This window comes from Channa argus, chromosome 10, assembly GCF_033026475.1.
Source record: "Channa argus isolate prfri chromosome 10, Channa argus male v1.0, whole genome shotgun sequence".
NCBI lineage: Eukaryota > Metazoa > Chordata > Actinopteri > Anabantiformes > Channidae > Channa > Channa argus.
Window position 1 is genome coordinate 23,764,904 of NC_090206.1, and position 18,788 is coordinate 23,783,691.

The 18,788-nt window shown below is 42.3% G+C and overlaps 1 protein-coding gene across 2 annotated transcripts in view; it reads left to right on the forward strand.

The window, feature by feature from the left end:
• Positions 1-18,788, forward strand: part of fat4 (FAT atypical cadherin 4) — a 96,840-nt gene that overhangs the window by 56,892 nt on the left and 21,160 nt on the right. For both annotated transcript variants that reach the window (XM_067518221.1, XM_067518222.1), the window contains exons 5-7: positions 2,566-3,488; positions 4,684-4,858; positions 17,431-17,611. In XM_067518221.1, the coding sequence (XP_067374322.1) occupies positions 2,566-3,488; positions 4,684-4,858; positions 17,431-17,611 (1,279 nt within the window). The remainder of the gene's footprint in view (positions 1-2,565; positions 3,489-4,683; positions 4,859-17,430; positions 17,612-18,788) is intronic.

Sequence of the window (18,788 nt, forward strand, 5' to 3'; positions counted from 1 at the left end):
TTGTTTGACACAAGAGGGTAAATGGTAAATGTTCTGCACTTATATAGCACTTTTCTACCTATTGGCACTCAAAGCGCTTTACACTGCTTCTTATTTACCCATTCACACTCACAATCACACACACACTCATACACCGATGGGGGAGCTGCTATGCAGCTGGCCAACACTCACCGGGAGCAACTAAGTTGGGGTTCAGTGTCTTGCTCAAGGACACTTCGACATGTGACCGGAGGAGCCGGGGATTGAACCAACAATTGTGAGATTGGTGGAAAACCGCTCTACCTTCCTGCGGCACAGTCGCCCCTGTCTGTGGAGAGTCTGTGTTGACTCCACATGGCTGCCCATACAGAGACTTTTTGACCTTAACAGACACATTGTCATAATGGAAACAGTTTTTTGTTGTTTTATTTACTCTTTGGGGTAGAAGTAAGGGAAAATGTGTACTGAGACACATTTTAATGGGTATTTAAATCGGGATAAATCCTGGTCAAGTGTCAGAAAAAGGCGAGAATGTTATAAGCAGTAATCTACTTTTAAAGTGCATAAATCACGAGTGAGTTGTCCAGGAAAGATTAATTTAATGTTGGCCTGTCATTTTATTTTGACGCTTGGTTACACAGCAGCTCTCAAACCTACATTTTAATTTCTGTTTTTATTTTGCCTTACATGTAAATGATTTGATGAAATACAACCTCTTCACTGTATCATTAAGTGGCTTGAGTTATTTCAGCGTTTCAGGTGGTGGGTTTCGCGTTTATGAAGTGCCGTGTGGTATTTGAACAGTCGCCGCTACTTTCCTCTGCTGTAATTACTGCTTCACCCAGGCCTAATGTGGTTATAGTGACCTACATTCCTGGGAAATACGCTGCTCAGTTCTCAACCATAGTTTGGCTTCTTCATCCAACGTCCACATAATCTGAGTGTGTCATCCTTTAAGATATAGTTAGCGTTCTCTACTGTCAAAATAACACAGCCATTATTAGCACTTCCTAAGCCGTGACCCCTGACCTCTAGACTTCGCCCCGAGACAGTGTAGCCGAAACTCAGATGGAAGTAGCACTCGAGGGGTTTTTCTTGTGTACTGTAAATATACGCTGGAGTGTGGGAAGGTGCCAGCTGTTTCCACATGAATACCCCGTTGAGTTGAATTATAGATGCTCAATTTAAGCTTATCTTAACCCCCCCCCCCCCCCCCCCTCTTCCAGGGGCAGTGCTGCAGATTAGGCTAAATTTCAAGGTTAGGTAGTTCATTCACATTGTAGTTATGTCATTTTAAAAAATGGTTCATTTGTTTGGGGTTTTCCAAACCGACAAAAATGTCTATGTAGTTGTTTGTAGTTGTGTTGCCCTTTTGATGGCAATCTGTCATACAGCATGAATAGAGCGTCCACACGAAGGACAAGAGCAGCATTCTGAGCCTCAGCTGTTTTATATGCACAATATGTGGAAATGGATGTTGATAACACATATACGTCCTAAATAAGACACATACAGCATATTTGACAATCCCATCTAGAACAATGGATAGCAGTCCCAAATATCCAGGTTTGACATCTACTGTGCTGCAATGTTTTTTCTGTTATCTTGGTTTTTGTTTTAAGTCAAGGTTATATTAAATAGTTCCTAGAATTTGTTGCTATACATACATACATTTTCACATCCTGTTTTTGTTCAGTATCGGTTGGTTGGAAGCACCTTAGACCCACATGCAGAACAGGACCAATTAGGATACATACAGGCTTTAATGCACTAAACTAAACATAAGGTAATTAAAAAGCTGATAATCCACAGACCAACAGAAATTCACTCCCAGTGAAAGAAAATGACCACGAAAACTACAACGCAATAAAAATGCAATAGAAGTCACATAAAACATAAACTAGGATAAAACAGATCTAAAACTAACAAGTAGGAAATTCTGTAGTTATAGAGCTAGAGAGACATGAACAAGTAAACTCAACAAGCAACTAAATTAAACTACCGGACACAAAACATGAGCATGAGGGCAGAACAGGAATCGTAAAACTCGGACCAGAGAAGAAGCTAAGTATCACATGAAATCTCAGTCCAAAACTTACAGCAAAACAAGAAAGACTCATCCAAGGTCAACATAAGCTGGTGACTGAGACATAAGAGAAGCAGAGAGTGCAGGGAAATCCTGGTTTTATATATATACACACACACACACACTGTGACTTGATTGCTGGGCAGTTGCAGCTGAGCAGAGCGTGGCCAGGTAATAGTGTGAATGAGCAGGAACAGAGGGACGAGGAAGCAGGGACCTGAATAAACAACAAAACTACAGTGTGAGTCATGACAGACCACACTTGAGATTCTATGACGCTCCAGTTGATTGGCAATGAATTTTGAATGCTGAATATTATCTTTAGTATATTTTGGCAAAAGTGCCCGTGTTAGTTGGATCAGGTTTTTCTACATGATAAAACACGAAATTAGGTGGGTTATTAGTGCATAGAAATCCGAAGACGCTAGATTAGGTGATAGATTTTGGTGGCTATGAAGGTCAAAATGATCATTCTTATACTCTTTTGGCATGTTTTCCAGGCCCAAATGCCCAGCTCTTCTACAAAATTGCCTCAGGGGACCCCCACGGCCACTTTGTTCTTACCAAGGAAGGAGATCTCCAAACCAAGAACGCCTTGGACAGAGAAACCCAATCCTTTTACAACCTGGTGATCACCGTGAACGACCTGGCCCCACCTCCCATGACCCGCTTCACCAGCACCGCTCAGGTGTCGATCATTCTCCTGGACGTCAACGATTGCCCGCCAACCTTCACCTCCCAGAAGATGACCTACATTCAGGAAAACACCCCAGTGGACACAGTGGTGTTTACAGCCCATGCCACTGATGCTGACAGTGGACCCAACAGCTATGTTGAGTACTCCCTCAGGGGACCTTATGGAAACAAGTTCAGCATTGGTACAATTGATGGAGATGTCAGGATGGTTGGGGAACTTGACAGAGAGGAGCTTTCCAACTATACCCTCACAGTTGTGGCTACGGATAAAGGAGAACCTCCTCTGTCTTCAATGATGGATGTGACCATGGTTGTCCTGGATGTTAACGACAACACACCAAGCTTCTCACAGAATATCTACGACATCGAGATCGAGGAGAACACCCTGACGGGGACGGACGTCATCCAGGTGTTTGCCAGCGATGCTGATGAGGGCACCAACGGACAGATTCGATTTTCCATCTCCGGAGGCAACAGCAACTCTGATTTCAGGATTGATTCAGTCACAGGGATGATTTCAGTGGCCAAGCAGCTGGATCGTGAGGCACGCTCGTCTTATTCGTTGGCGGTCCAAGCAGCCGACCGCGGCAGCAGCCCCAGGGTGGACCGTGCAACAGTCAACATCGTGTTGCTGGATGTCAATGACTGCTCACCTGCCTTTGAGCTCTCTCCTTACTCTGTCAGTGTTCAAGAGAACCTGGAGAACCTACCAAAAAACATTCTTCAGGTTAGTATGTTTGCTTTGTTTCAATTGTGGTTGTGTGTTGAGATGCTAGCAGTTTTAAGCACATTCACAGACAGGCCCTGCTGAGTGAAAAGAAAGCGGTGTTTTGACAGTCCTGAGACTTTAAACAACGTAATGCTTTAACCAAATTTGTAGTAACACTAACTTAATAAAGGCAGGTATGTCAGTGGTACTAGTGGGCTAAATTTGTCTTGTTTTGGTAAAATGTCATGATAAAGAAATGATAGAGGACTGCAATTTGCTCTGCACATTTGGGGTTTGAGAGGGTTTCACCGAAATATGAAACGGGGCTAAATGTCTTGAGGAGGCAATTAACATTCTAGCAACCCTGATGACTAAATGAGCCATACATAAAAAAAAAAATGGAAGGGAATTGCTTTTTTTCCAGTGATGGAGCAGTTCCTTCGCCTGTGTACGCCCGAGGAAATGAGGGTACAGTTATGTGGTGGGAAAAGGTCCAGGCATGGAGGGTTCTGCCACACGGGGCTGCAGAGCTGCAAACTAACCTGGCTGTGCTTGTCTGGGTTGAGGAGCCCAAAATGCTTTTGTGGTTCACCAGTTAGTAGTTTAGTGCCACAGCAGGAGGGGACTGGCAAAAAGTGTCATACTTAGGACAAACCTTAGATGTTTTCTTAGAGCAGAGGCTGCTGTGGTGACTTTTGGGAGGGGGCTGGTTGCGAGCTCCTGGGGAAGATCGATGAATAAACAAAGGGAATAACAGTTTATTGGTGCTGCAGAGTATCATGCTGCCAATCAACCGTTCAGCGAGTTCGGTAAAACAGATTTAAACCATGTTCAACATGAATTATTTGATTAAATCAAAGCAGTTGTCCAGCTAATGTCAGTTAATCCACTTGGTCAGCAAACTGAAATTTCAAGTCAAGTGTAGCTTAAAACATGCTTTTATGCTACTTCATACTTCTTCTGTCCTCCACTCTGCTACAGAAGGGAATACTGTGGTATTTATGTGCAATGCTTTTATGGAATAGTAACTTGTTTATTTACAGAAAATTTGAAATGCAATTATAGCTCTGGCTAGAGTTCTATTTCTTTTATTTGTTCCAGACAGCTGTTCTGCAGCAGTAAATAGGAAACACATTTCTTATAAAAAGAGAAAAAAGTAAGGAAAAAGTTCTTAAATTCTCCATAAAAGCCCTTTGTTTTTTTTTTAACCAAGGTTGTTGCCAGAGATGACGACCAAGGTGCCAACAGTCAGCTGAGCTACATGCTCACTGGTGGAAACGACGAGAGCGTGTTTAGCCTGTCATCCAACGGTCAGCTAAGCCTGACCCAGACTCTGGACCGTGAGGCTCAGGGGAAATACATCCTGCTGATCACAGCCACCGACTCAGGTAGTGTACAACCACAATGGACGTTTGGAGCTGTGAGGTCAGCTGATACCAACGTTTTAAGCAGAATCTGACTATATGCTCCTTTATGTTTGTGTATGTTCAGATATGTTTATGTCTGAACCCACCACCACAACCAAAACCACATTCAGCTTATAATTCGTGATCTAAACATCATGTAATGTCCAAACGTGGACATCGTGGAGTTTTACCAAAGCTAGAAACGCATTGTCTAATCCGCCTGCAAAACCAAAAGGAAAAGAAATATTTTCATAAACTAACAGCAATGTAAACAAACAGCATTTTGATTTGTGCACAGTGTGCACGGTGCTCTTTTCGTGTGCCACACTAACCTAAACATTCGGGAGTTTTTAGCTCGCAAAATAGTGGGTGTTTTTTTTTTTTTTTTTTTTTTACCTATTCCCCAGAAGTCCTTTCAGTGGGTTCGATTGAATAGCATCCCCTGTTTATTTGGATACAGTGGTGGGGCTTGATGTAGCCAGATAAAAGGTTAACTTGTTATTGCACGGAGGCCCGTTAATGTGCAGTTAAAGGACTACAGTATGTGCATTTCCCCGTTGCAGCCAAATCACATGGTATCCCAGTTAAGTATATGTTTCCCTGAGCTGCTCTGGCACAGCTGTCACGGTCTGCGGGTGGCTCTGTTTCATTCCTGCACTGACCATGTGACCATTCCTAACGCAACAAGTATTTTTGACTGTGCAAGGCTTTGGTGAGAATGGGGACATTGTTGCATGTGTTTTTTTTATTTTTTATTTCTTTGTTATGTTGGAGTCTTATACATTAAAAAAAGAGCCTTTTGAGTGTGAAATCCATCATCTACGCATAGATTGCAAGTCACATTTTCATTATAGGAATAAGTCTATGTTACTGATACTTGGTATGTTTCCTGCATGTTTTCTTAAGATTGTCTTGCTTCATGTGTTGTTTAGAGGTTTGTGCCACATAAACAAGCAAGCGTACTCAGTTCCTTATGTACGCTTGACAAGGAGTCCATATTTAGAGCCCTGACAACAATTCCAAAATATTTTGACAGGGCATTTCAGTACAATGTTGGTGAGAGGCAGAAAGAAGGATTTGGGGTAGAATATCAAAATATCAAAAACCCCATAATCATGGTGCAGGCCAAATTACCCAGCAGCATTTTCTCACATTTTTGAGGCCTCGAGTGAGACAGTGGGGGGAAATGGTCGTCCCAGGCGCTATCTGGCAGGAAACGTTGAAGGTGGATGGTTGCAGACATGTCTCCAAGCCGGCTGTCTAGCATGACCCATTTTCAACCGCAGACATTCATCTTAACATGTTAAAGGCTGCCTTTCTCGTCCCTTGCTGCCGTATTTAACCAGTTTTATTCCAAGAACACCATGTAACAGAGAGAGAAAAAAAAAAATGACCAAAGAGGATTTATCATCCCGAGTCTTCGGTCTGTAAAAGTATGATTCTGCCAGCCAAGGACTTCAGCTATCCATTAGTCAAAAATATGCCGTATCGTCACGCTTGTTGTCACTGCAGAAGCCAGAGTTCTGTGGCAGCTGCTCCTTCAAATGCTTGGTTACCAAAAAAGAATGCGCTTTAACGCAATTGTTTCTTTTTTAACTTTTCTATAAATAAATCATAGTGCAAGGCCCGTGAGCCCTGAGTACAGTAGTATTCCATCCCCTTTGTACATATTTAGTATTTTCAGCCAAAGTAAAAAACTGACCGTGGCTTCACGAGTCTCTTTGCTGTGCTGGCTGCAATCTGTCATATAATGGGTGGAAACAATAGAGCCCACGGTGAGCTGGTTCTCATTACTGGTTCTGGCTTTGGAGAACAGCAGGATTTGGGCGAACGTCTGCCATGATTTGAAAATCCGAGCACAAACACCTAAAACGTGTTTCGTCCATACAATCTACACGAAGGTGTTTTACAAGGCGTCTTGTTGAGAGAGCTCAAATATTTTTTTCTCTCACTTACTTGTTTATGGAAAGTTGTTTGCAGCATTTCTGAGTTAACTTGTTGTGCAGATACTGGAGGACTTCGGTGAGCTGCGGGGCCTTTGGCTGTTCTTATTGCTCCGACAACATCTTGATTAACTGCAGGCAAATCAGATTTTTAAGCCACTGCTTAGCAACATGCAAGTTATGCCTGTTTGGCAGAATGTAAAACAATGAGCTCTCCAACAGAGGCACGCAGCAAACACTCCTGCCAGGCAATGTTGTTGGAATGGCTTTACATTTGTTATTGTAGAAAATATCATTTTATGCATATGGCAGGTGGTCGTGTGGGTTCTTGGATTTTTTTTTTAAGTGCTTAAACACGTGTTAGCCTTCTTTCCATTCTGAAAACAATTCTTATATGAAGACGGTGGATCCATAACGTTGACATTTTTTAAAAGTGGTTGAACATCTAACTCTATTTGGCAAAGACACAATGATTTACAAGCAATATATCCTTACTTGTGTGCAGATCGGGTCAACGCTCAGCAGGTTCATCAAGATTATTTGTATGCTGGATATTATGAAAGATGCGACAACAAATGAAAAATATATGGGAAGCCTTCGAGAACCTGCTGGCCCTTTTTGCCTTGGTTTTGGAAATTATAGTTGTTTACATCTTACAGCTCTGCAGCAACGGAAAGGGGCATGGGGCTAAGAACATAATCTCTTTTTTTATTATTTGGGTTTTTTTTGTATCTTAGGCTATTTATGGATTCATAATTATTAATAGAAGAGAACATGGGGGTAATGTACATCTTCTCCTTATTTCTTCTATCTTTCTCCCTTATTTTCTCTTGCCTCAACCCTCGTCTTCTCCCCTCCTCTTCTTCCCTCCTCTTCTCCCCTCAACTTACTCTTTCTACGCCCACTGTTAATCTGAAATGTATGACATGCTCAGTCACTTAGAAGACACATCACCACACACCCACACTTTCACACACAGCCACAGGTTAAAGTCTGCTGCAACTATACTGATTGGCCCTGAGATAGACTGTAGACTTGTCCCGGGTGTACCCCTGCCCCCCCCCAATGACAGCTGGGATAGGCTTTAGCTCCACATGACCCTGAAGAGGATAAGCAGTTAAGATAATGAATGAATGGATGTACTTAATATGTCTTTCTGTCTTTTGTAAGTGTCTTTTTTTTTTTTTTTTTTTTGCTGCATCACGTTGTCCTGTTTTGTCCTGTTATATTTGCAGCAATTTTTCAAAAATGCATCTGGCAGAACATTTCACACCAACACACACAAACTGTACCTTGCAAAAAAATATATGAAAATACATATAAACAAGGCCCAGATGCACCACCACCTTCTCTGATACTACTGTAAGCTAATTTAAAACGGACTGAGATGTAGTGGAATGTTTTTTTAGAAACCATGGACGCTATACATCGCTATACAACTTTTTTGAAAATGGGGTTTGTTTATTTAATTGATCCTTTTTTGCCCAATACTTATGTAAAATATTCAATCCAAAGGAATTTTTATTTGGAATATGGTAAATATCCCCCTGTCTGTTTGTACAGATAAGATTAGGGTTTTAAGGAATCAGGCTTCATTTTTGGCATCTTGGATCATGCTTGGACCCTGAATTTAGTTTTTTAGAAATTTATAAATAATTAAAATCAAAATCAAATGAGAAGATTGGGATTAGTTAACAAAGTTAACATATTGTAACTGTTAAACAAATTGAGATTAAAGTTAGACGATATTCAGGTTTCTGAGCTAGTTTATGTACTGTGAGTCAGTATGTACGTGTGCTACTTTCTGCACTTCTGCGTCTCTGTGTATCAATTAATTTTGTGAGTGTTTGTACTTGTGTAATATGTGTGCTGCATCTGAATTTGCGCGGGTCTTCGTGCGGTGGTAAAGAGAGTCCTCCGGGCACATTGACATGCACCACGTTTGGTCACATTTATTAAAGAGAAGGCACAGTAAATCCCTTGGCCCATGCCCATTATAGCGGATAGGTGGCATAGAAATCCATGTCTTTCACATCCCTCCAACACATCGCTCCATAGTGTCACGCTGTTTGTATATGGCCTTTTGGCTGTTGGGCGATGGGAAGATTTGGGGGGCTAAACAACCGCTTAGCAGATAAAGAATTTTAATGGCCATCCCTATTTAAAAGCAGGACCTTTTTTTCTGTTAAATGGCTCCCATGAATCTGGCATGTAAACCCTGGAGTCTTCTTAAGATTTTTGTTTTTTTCTCCCTCGAACTTGATTTAGTTGAATAATGATCTGTCAATCTTCAGGCTGTCATCAGGTTTTGAACAGAAGTAGTTATCCTTCTTAGTCAGGTCAGGCAAATAGAAATACAAAGCAATAAAGTCCAGAACTGATTAAACTGGGCTAAAATGGATATTGCTAGATCACTGATCAACTCATGCCACAGAAATCTTCAGGGTTCATTTCAGAAGGTTTCAGACAGTCTGCAGTCTAGTGGCAACACGATTCTTTGCCAAATGAAATATCAGGTTCCTCAAATGAACTTTAACAGAGCAGTAACATTCTAGATCGGCTCTTAAAAAACTTTGCAGTAACAATGTGGTCTTGCAGAGTTTTTTCCTATCGCCTGTTTTCGCTTTTCCACTCCCTGGTAAACCCTTTAACAATTGCTGGATCTGGGTGCTTGTGTAAATAGCTTTGGTAAGTAATGTGGGGGTTTAAAAAGGTGGCGTGGGTTGGATGATTAGTGCTTCAGCCTGGCAAGGTCCACTCTCTTATGGCCCTGGTTAGCACATCATGTTCTTCAAAAGGGAATTTTATCATAACTAGTTGTAGCTGTTTCTGCCTCCTTTTTGAATAACTTTATGTGTGCGGTTTATGTGTGAATAGGTGTGCTAGCACTTCTCCAGTTCTGTTTAGGATTTATGCAGCCCATGTATGAACATTACGGAGTTGTGTTATGAGCCGGTTATACTGACAGTGTATTTTTTTTTTTTTTAACCTCTCAAAATGGCTATGATCTGTTGGTATTGCTGCGTTCGCTATGAAATAAAAAAAACTCTCCCTGAGTGGTCGACAGATGCACGGCTAAATAGGCACTTTCAAATATTCAGCAACACAGTGAATAGAAACACCATTGTAATAAAAACACAAAAGGCAAATCACTTCATTAAATTCCATTAAATCATATTAAATTTTAGAAAAGGCAGCGTGTCTATGGATTTGGCTTTCCTCCCTGGCCTGCAAACTGCACAAACACTATCCATGACATATGGGGAAACAATTATGCAAAAGTATTCAGATGCAGCACTGCATAAATAGCCTGAAAGCTGTATAACATTTTAGGCCTGATTAGACGAAGGCCTCTGAGCTTCCTGCGTTAGAAGAAACATTCCTTACCCCTAATACCAGGTAGCAGCTTTGAGTTTTCAGATATCCCTATCACTCTATTGCTTGTCAACTGTGAGAAAACCTGTGTTTACTCTGTTATGTTTGGCAAACTGTTCAGCGGGACAGCTCGCACCCTGCACTCAGCTCCACCGAGGCCATTCATGGCCGTTGGATGGGCTTGCATTAAAAGAAGCTTTGTTGCAAAGCAACAGGTTCTCAGAGGCTAAAAAATGTCAATTTTGCCTCGATGGCAGCCAATTCTCTTCCCTCAGAGTAATGATGTGTTTTATTTAGGCTGTCCCTTAAGAGCACAATCTAGCTGAAGTCCATAAACCGTAATTAACCATTTAGCCTTAAGCTTCAGGCTACAGATGGGCTGTCTCATAAATTTACACAATCATCTATCTTCCCCTAAGTCAACCTGTTCTGGACTTCCCCAGTTTAATGAACTTGGTTGTTTGGACATCCCACCTTTATCCTTCCTGTGTGCAGCTCAACTCAATTCTTTTTTTTCGATAAAACACGGGTCAATCATATAGAAGGACGAGATTATCTCTTGTGCCAGCAGAGACACTCAAACCTGCTTCTTAGCGCGGCTTAGGCTGAGCAACTCAGGGCAACTCGCAGCTTTTCCCAGGAGGTGGGTGCTGCTCTTTCATTTGTTTCATCAGCCCCCCTGTGAGCCTCTTACAGTACTTTGTTCCCCCATAACAGCCGCAGCAGTCAGAATACAGATAGCTTAATTGTCATTAAGACATGTATTAGTACCCTCTCCAGCTCAAAAGGTATGGCCATGGCACCTTCTTGGAGGTTAATGTGATTTGTCTAGTGGTAATGTACACTAATAAGGTGCTTAGGCCCTGCCATATGCTTACGCTAGACAGTGTGTCCTGGGTTGAGAGGCTCACGAAGAAAACTGTGACTGTGGACCTTTAGGAGGGAACCAGAGGCAACAGATGGTCACCCGATCCTGTTTAGTCTCTGGGTCCTAAAAGCTTGTTATTTTGGACGCTGATGCTTTGGGGTTATTCCGGGTTCTCCCATTTTCTCCAAACCTAATCCACACTAAAACAAACCTCTTAGATCTGAGCTCAGATGCAATAATGAAATATTAGGAGGCAGAGTTAAATGTCATTCCCACCGTGAGTTTAACAGCCACTTTAAGTTCTTTGGGATTATTGTCGAATACCAAACAGAGAGCTCTGTTTTGGTTGTCACTGCCCCAACTGTGTCATCCACAGATCTGAGGAAAATGTGCTGCATTTAATTAAATTGTAATGGTGTTTCTAGATTCAATTAAAGCATGGAGGAATCCTCATGTGGCTGGAGCATTTTGAGCCCCGCGAAGAATTGGGTTGCTTTGTGTGAAATGAGGTGCACTGACGCCACCGTCGTTCTGCCTTATCCATAGTAAGAGCCACTCATAGGACAGAAATGGTTATCTGAATGCCATCAGTCTGATGTCTTCCCATGGAGAAAACAATGTTTTGGAGACAGTGTTATCGCCACAGTTGAACTCAGACTTATTCGTTATATTGTCCATAGCACTTCAGAGTTCAGTAATCCCAGCACAGCTCTCTGGGGCAAAACCACCTCATGGAAACGTGGCACCGCAAGGTCCACTATTTTCCTTACGGATTGAGAGAGCATGCTTCTTTGGACCCAAGCCCAATCTTCAAATGTGCAATAATAGTCAAGATTAATTTGGATCAAACACACACACACACTCTCAGCTAGACTGTATGAAATGAGTGCTATTTACTTCCAAAACAATTTCCCGGCCATATGAAAAGAAAAACTTTTTTTGTGGCGGGGGGTTGGCCGCGTTAATTACATTACATGCCAAAACGTTATCTATTGGTTAATGTAGACAGTCAGACACAGAAATGTCTGAATACCGTGTCTGTGTCGTATTAATGTTAAATCCATTTTTCTGGCGTCAGGGATTCACAGACAGCAATGATGTGAGACTATAATCACCAACAGAACACTGTCAGGTTGTGGTAGTTTGCTTCCCAAAGTGACCCGAGATTAACCCCTCGAATAAGATTATACCCTTGGCAAAACTTAACATAGAGGTGAGGTAGTGCCTTGATTACTTCTGATCTGTTTTAGCAAACAAGTGATTTACAGTTTACAGGTCTTTGTGCTTTAATGGTAAGAGTTTAGTTTCTCATGCTAATCCGCTAGTTGAAAATGCCCAAGCATTAACTTGGACATGTATTGGGATCCTATTTAGTGATTTCTGTTGTTAATTGGAATATGGTTTTATATTTCAGTGCGAATAATAACACGAGGGATGTGCCTTAAAATGGTACGTGTAAGGATAAATCTAAAAATAGGCTACAAACAGGACTGCATTGCAGCCTCATAAAAAGTGCAGAATTTACACAACTTCTGCAGAAAGAAATCTGTCTGGGGACAGGATTTAGGAATGGAAAGAATATTTTTCTAACCACGGTGCACGGCAGCCGCCAGTAGGCAGCTGACTTCCTGCTGCAAAGTTCCACCAGCCTTCTTTCCATGGCAAAATGATGTCATTTGTCATATAGCGGTGAGGCCGATTGCATGCTGCCAGATTTAGGCATATGTCGTCGCCATATCCGCAAAGCCCCTCACCCCACCCCGCCAACTCCCTTTCCTCAGCTTGAGGCCAGGCACACGAAGTGACACCGGCCGCGGCTGCGATCATCAATACCATCGAACGTGACGCTCTTTCCTGAGCTTATCCAGATTCCAGCAAGGACTGTTTTAAGGAGATCCTGGCATTTGTGAACAGTCTCGGAGAGCATTTTTCCCTCGTTGAGTCACTCTGTCCATAAAAAGAAGGAGGAGATGGAAGCTATTTTGTGCATTACAAAGTTCTCTGGCATTACATTTCATGCTAGTACAGGTGTGGTATTTGGAGAAAATATAAGAATCGGAAACAGACTCAGCTGCAACACTGACACAATTATTCAGCGGCCGCTATGATACTAGGAATGTCTCACCCTAACTACAACTGTCATTTACATACATTTGCATACCTGCCAGGATATTGTGTTCCTTGATGACTAAATCTGTCAGCCCACACAATGTAACAAGATAGATCTGAACTATTTACACATTGAACAGCAGGATTTGGGCGAAACAGCTGCCAGGGGATATGTGATATCAGTGAGCCCCAGGAGACTTAGACGGCACGTCCTGAAGCTGCAGAGATGCACGATGGTGTGAGACGTGATACACCAAAAAAAGATGTAAAAAATATTCTGCTGGAACCCGGGCCTGTCAGCGGCAGCATTGGAGTTAGCACACTTTCTCAGGGTCGCACAGAGGAGCATCGGGACATCTAGGAGTATTTGAGATTACGCCATCTCTAAAGCAGCTGGGGTGTCTTTTCTCTGTGCTTAACAAGGATTAGGTGGGGTAACAGAGTCACGTGAGTTATTCCTGGATTCGGTGGCACAGGCATTGCAGGTCAAAGAGCGCACAAATGGTGGCAGAGCAGACTGTTCATTCCACCGAGGCAGTAAACAGGTTGTGACATCACATCCTCTCCAAACATAAAAAGCCTGGAAGCAGGGCAGTGTGCTCCACATACACACACACACACACACACACACACACACCGGGTGCCTCGTAGCTTGGCCTGCTTCCGTTGTTATTGAGGAAACAATGCTATTGAAATGAAACAACAGCCACGCAGTGTATAAGAGTGAGCATAGCACCGAGTTCAGAAAAATATAGCAGCTGGCCTGATATTCAAACACAAATATTTTCTTCATTCACTCACTCCCTCGCCGGAAGCTAATGGCTTTTGTAGACAAAGCCACTTATCAGCCGAGCAGCTCCAGCCTTCAAAGAACATCTTTGATCAACAGCAGTCTTAGTGAGCTGCCGACTGTCAAACATACTTTGCCCGGCAGCACCAGCAGCACCAGCTCTGCAGTGGTTGACTTAGTGATCCACACACCTTGCTGACTTGGAACACTCCTCAATTAAGAGGATCGGTCAAGGAGTAAGCAGGAGCTGGTTTAATCCGTTGCCATGGCAACCCCCTGAACGCTGACTCATGTCAGGCTCGTCGTGTCGTGCACTTGAACGTGTGACACTGCAGGTTCGAGTGTAGGCAGATTGGACAGCTGCTGTTAAGTATGATGCTGATTGAGTAATGCTGCTGACTAGATTTGTCTGGGCTCTTAGCCACACGATGTAGTACTCTGGTTACATAATAGCCCCCTGATACACTATAGACTGGATGCTGCCTAAATAGCCTCCCGCAATTTACGGTTTCAACTCGCGTCTCTGCCGCTGTTAGCTCTTCGCATTTGACAAAACATTTTTTGTCCACAAATAAATTGCCAATGATTTTCGGGTATTATGTTTGTTAGCAGTATTCTCCTAATCACAAATATTTGCAAAGGTGGAAACACATAATCGCCTCAAAATGCAAAATTGCCTGTATTTGGTTACAAACACAGAATTCCTGAAGCTGGAACTGCAGAGGACATGACTCATTTTGGTAATGAATCACTAAGGTGATTTGTGTTGCGATGGTTTCTGGGTCTCTTTTGGGGTAAAAAATTGTTTACTTTTACTTCTGTTTGTATCATTTATTTTGCTCCTGGAATTCAGCTGTGTTTATCCTAAACTCGCATGTTGGCCACTTCTGTTCTGACCAAAAAACCTGGGTACATGACGAGCTTAAGGTCGAATGTCTGTTTATTATCATAAAGCCGGGCCAGTGAAGTGATTTTGCAGTAAACTATTGCAAACCTCATTTTGTACGGAATCCCCTGCCCCTCCAGAAATGAGCTGCGTTGGCCTCCAAAGCCCACAATGATGTTTAAATTTGTTGATCTTTGTAAGGGAATTCTCTTTCTCCTCTCTGCCCACAGGGAGGTCACAGTTTCGTGTCAGCAACTTAACAGCAGCTGCAGAGCTTGTAGGGGATTTTATTTCTTGCTCAAGGACACTTCAGTTGGTGCAACCCCGTGAGAGGGGGGCTTCAATCCGGCTTCCTATTCAGTTGGCACATACTGTATGTAAATACTGTATGTCAGATTGTCCCTAATTTATTTTAGAATTCTTCAAAGTGGGGGCCGCGTTCCTCTGGCAAAATACGGCTATTAAGGCAAAAGTTAACATTTCAAAAGTTTGTTTCTTTAGCTAAGTGAAGTGAAATATGTATGTAATCCAGAGAAACTCAGGTATTACATTACCAGCAATCAAATCCTAATTAGAGTGCAAAACTTGTAGCTCTGTGAGGCTGTACTTAGTCACAGGCCTGCTGTGAGATTGATGCTGAAAACATGATGCTAACATGGATACAATGGCAACACACTCAGTAAACACAAAGTTCAGCTGAGGCTCGTGCGAATGTAAATATGCTCAAAAAAACCTAATGATGTCAAAGCATCCTGTTACCAATACTCCTCATTTTCATCCACAGTATTGGGTTATTGCTTAACTTAAGTTAACCACATGCGGCTCAAAGTTAATCCACTCTGCTTCGACCGGCTGCCACTTTTCCCGCTCTGCTACAATCTGCTACGCTCTGTCAGGCCTCGACTCAGCGCTAAAGTTCGTAGTTCGCGATAAATAAGAATTATGTACAGCTTCTGAATCAAAATGCTTTAAATTCAACAAGTCCCCCTCTCGACACCCCCTCTCTACTGTAAGTTATACTTTGGAATGTGTTTCTGCTAAATACATATTTAAAAGGTACGTAATGCAGATTTAAGGATTCACTAGCTACTAACTATGCATATTGCTATTACCTGCAAAAAAAACCCAAAACGTATGTTTGTTTGTGATCATCAGGTTACTTTTCTTCTTTTGTAATCTCTCTGTGACATCCGGAAGGACAAAAGAAAGCTATTTTATCAGAACTGCTTATGAATCATCTCAGGAGAGATCTGAGGGGAAGATAATTCATCTGACTTCCAAATGAGAACAATTGGCACAAAATAATGTGAATTGCTTCGATTATTTTCATATTTATAAGAAAATCCATGCTGGCTGAGCAACAGAGCCACGGTGTCCCAGTGACCCTCAGCACCGTCCTTTCTCAGATTTGTTATGTTTTGATTTTGCACAGCTCCGCATCAAGACAGAATTTTGGTGGCCACTGTCCAAATGTTTTTTATTATCTCGTATTAATCCAGGCCCCTGTGGTGCAAGCATCTGATGTTTGCAGCAGCTGAGTACACATGGCAAAGAAGGCCCAAGCACAGAATTGTGTTAATTGTTTTTTGGGGTTTTTTTTTTTATTGACACATTCACATAGATTCCTGAAGAGAGCTGCAGGGGGAACCAGTACATGTTAGAGGTGGGGGAAAGTGGCTCTTACAGCTTTAGATCTCAGCTTTTCTCAATCTTCGGATGTCTTGCTGTACTTATAAACAATGTAGACATATGCAAATCATTAACAAGCTCAGGATAAACACAAGCCTTTAAAGATGTCCCCAAATCCCATATTGTGACTTTCAGTAATGAGGCTGAATTTTGTGTTTATGTTAAGAATGAAGAGCATGCAGTTCAAAATAGCATTTAAAAGACTCTGAAGGGCAGCGCAAGCAAGACAGATGTCTGACTCCCTTTTTTTCTCTTCAGGTTTTTCTGCATTGCGGCTCGTTTTCATCTGCTATTGATTAAAATCCATCCCCCGGGGCCCAGAGAGCCCCGTTCCGTCACCCGCTCTGAGAGAGAAACGGTTGGATTTTTGCTGAAAATAGCACTTCTCCTCACTCAGATTCCACAGACTAACTTGCTCAGTGCCGTGCACCTTTAAATAGATACCTCGCTGCGGAGATTAAATCTACGAGTGTCCAAGACCCCAGGAAGGACGCCTGAAAGATTTGGTTTCATAGACATTGAGCCCTTTTGATGTGTTCTGCGCTGATGTGTGTTGATGTGGCAGGACGGCCGATTGAAACCTAAACCAGTGGCCAGAGACATTTACGTGAATTAGATGCAGCAGCAATACTGTGACTGAGCCCTCACAGGAGTGTGGATCGGTTCTGTGTATGTCTCCTGTTCACTAAGTTAGCATGTTTCAAAATGAGAGATCTTAAGGGTGCTCACGTGTTACTGTGTCCCCGCTGATGCGAATCCAAGCGGGTTCCTAACCCCAACAGTGTGACGAACCATTGAGGGTATTTTCTCCCTACCATGTGCTTCCTGAGGGTGAATATTAAACAGGCAATTGTCGCTCACGGTTCTCTTTTCCTTTCCTCGCTCCATCTCCAGGTTCTCCATCCCTAAGTGGAACGGGGACGGTGACGGTTCTGGTGGACGACGTGAATGATAATGTCCCGGTTTTCAGCTCTTCCACCTTCCACACCACCATTATGGAGGACGCTCCGACAGGGACAGATGTGCTACTGGTCAATAGCTCGGATGCAGATGTGGGCCTCAATGGTGTTATAAGGTATTGATGGAAAGGCTTTGCACTTCTCCAGCGCCTTTTTAGCTAATTTTCGGATCATTTGTAGTATTTTTAAATCATTCATACACACAGTAAGTCTTCACTATAACCTCACTGTGCAGGATTTACCTGCTCGTTGTCTTCTTTTCATCTGGTTACATTATTATTATTATTATCTTAAATACAAGTTGCTTTTATTCCCTTATTTAAATTATGGTGAAAGAGAAATTGGGACACACTGAGGCTGACAATAACTGGGTACTGATCACTATTTTGGAGCTTCTACAGGCATCCTGTCTCCACATTACATGTACATGGACTTTTAAATTCAGCTAGTACATCAACTATAATAAGTTATTTCGGTCACCTATTGATGAAGTCACCGAAACAAAATCTTAAAATTGCCAAAATGTACATTTTTTTTGTTTTGTCCTTCATTTAAAAAAGCTAATCCCAAAGATTTTAAGAAAAAATACATTCAGATTTCATGCCTGCTTCCACTTGAAATGACCAGAGGGCAGAATAAGCAGATACAATAAGGATAGAAATCATACACAAATGACAAGTTACAGAGGTGGATTTTTTTTTAGGCCCCTCTCTAGGAAACAGTAGATATGTTGCCCTGAATGTTTATTTAAAATGTATTTTTATGAGAGATTAATGCTGTAATAAAATCTTTTGTATGTATAACACTAATGAAGACATTTTTTATAATCCAGAAGAGACGTGTGTACAGTTCCAGTTACTACTGTGAGTAATCGGGTCAGTGTTAGTTTGCTTTGATTCCCCGGTGTGAAAATAGCCTTTGAGGCCATACTGGACCAGGTTTTGGCTTCAGTGAACCACTTTACCTCATCTGCAGCTTTGTGAAATTCCAGGCCGATGTTGCAATTGATGACAGGAATTTAGGCAGAGAGTGTGGAGTTTTAATCAACACCCGAAGTCATTGTTTAGGCTGCTATTCTCAGGCTGGACGGCAACTTTTTTCACACTCACAGCCCCCTCCGCGGGGGAGCTTGTAAGAGCTTCTGGTCGGTCTCTCTCAAGTCGGACGCTGACACAAGTCCGACCCCTCCTCTCTCCTCAGTACCCCACTGGGTGCACACTGGGGGGTACAGCCGCGCGCTCCAGTTTTCCAAAACATGGTAATGAGGATGTTAATTGTCTATGACAGTATGAG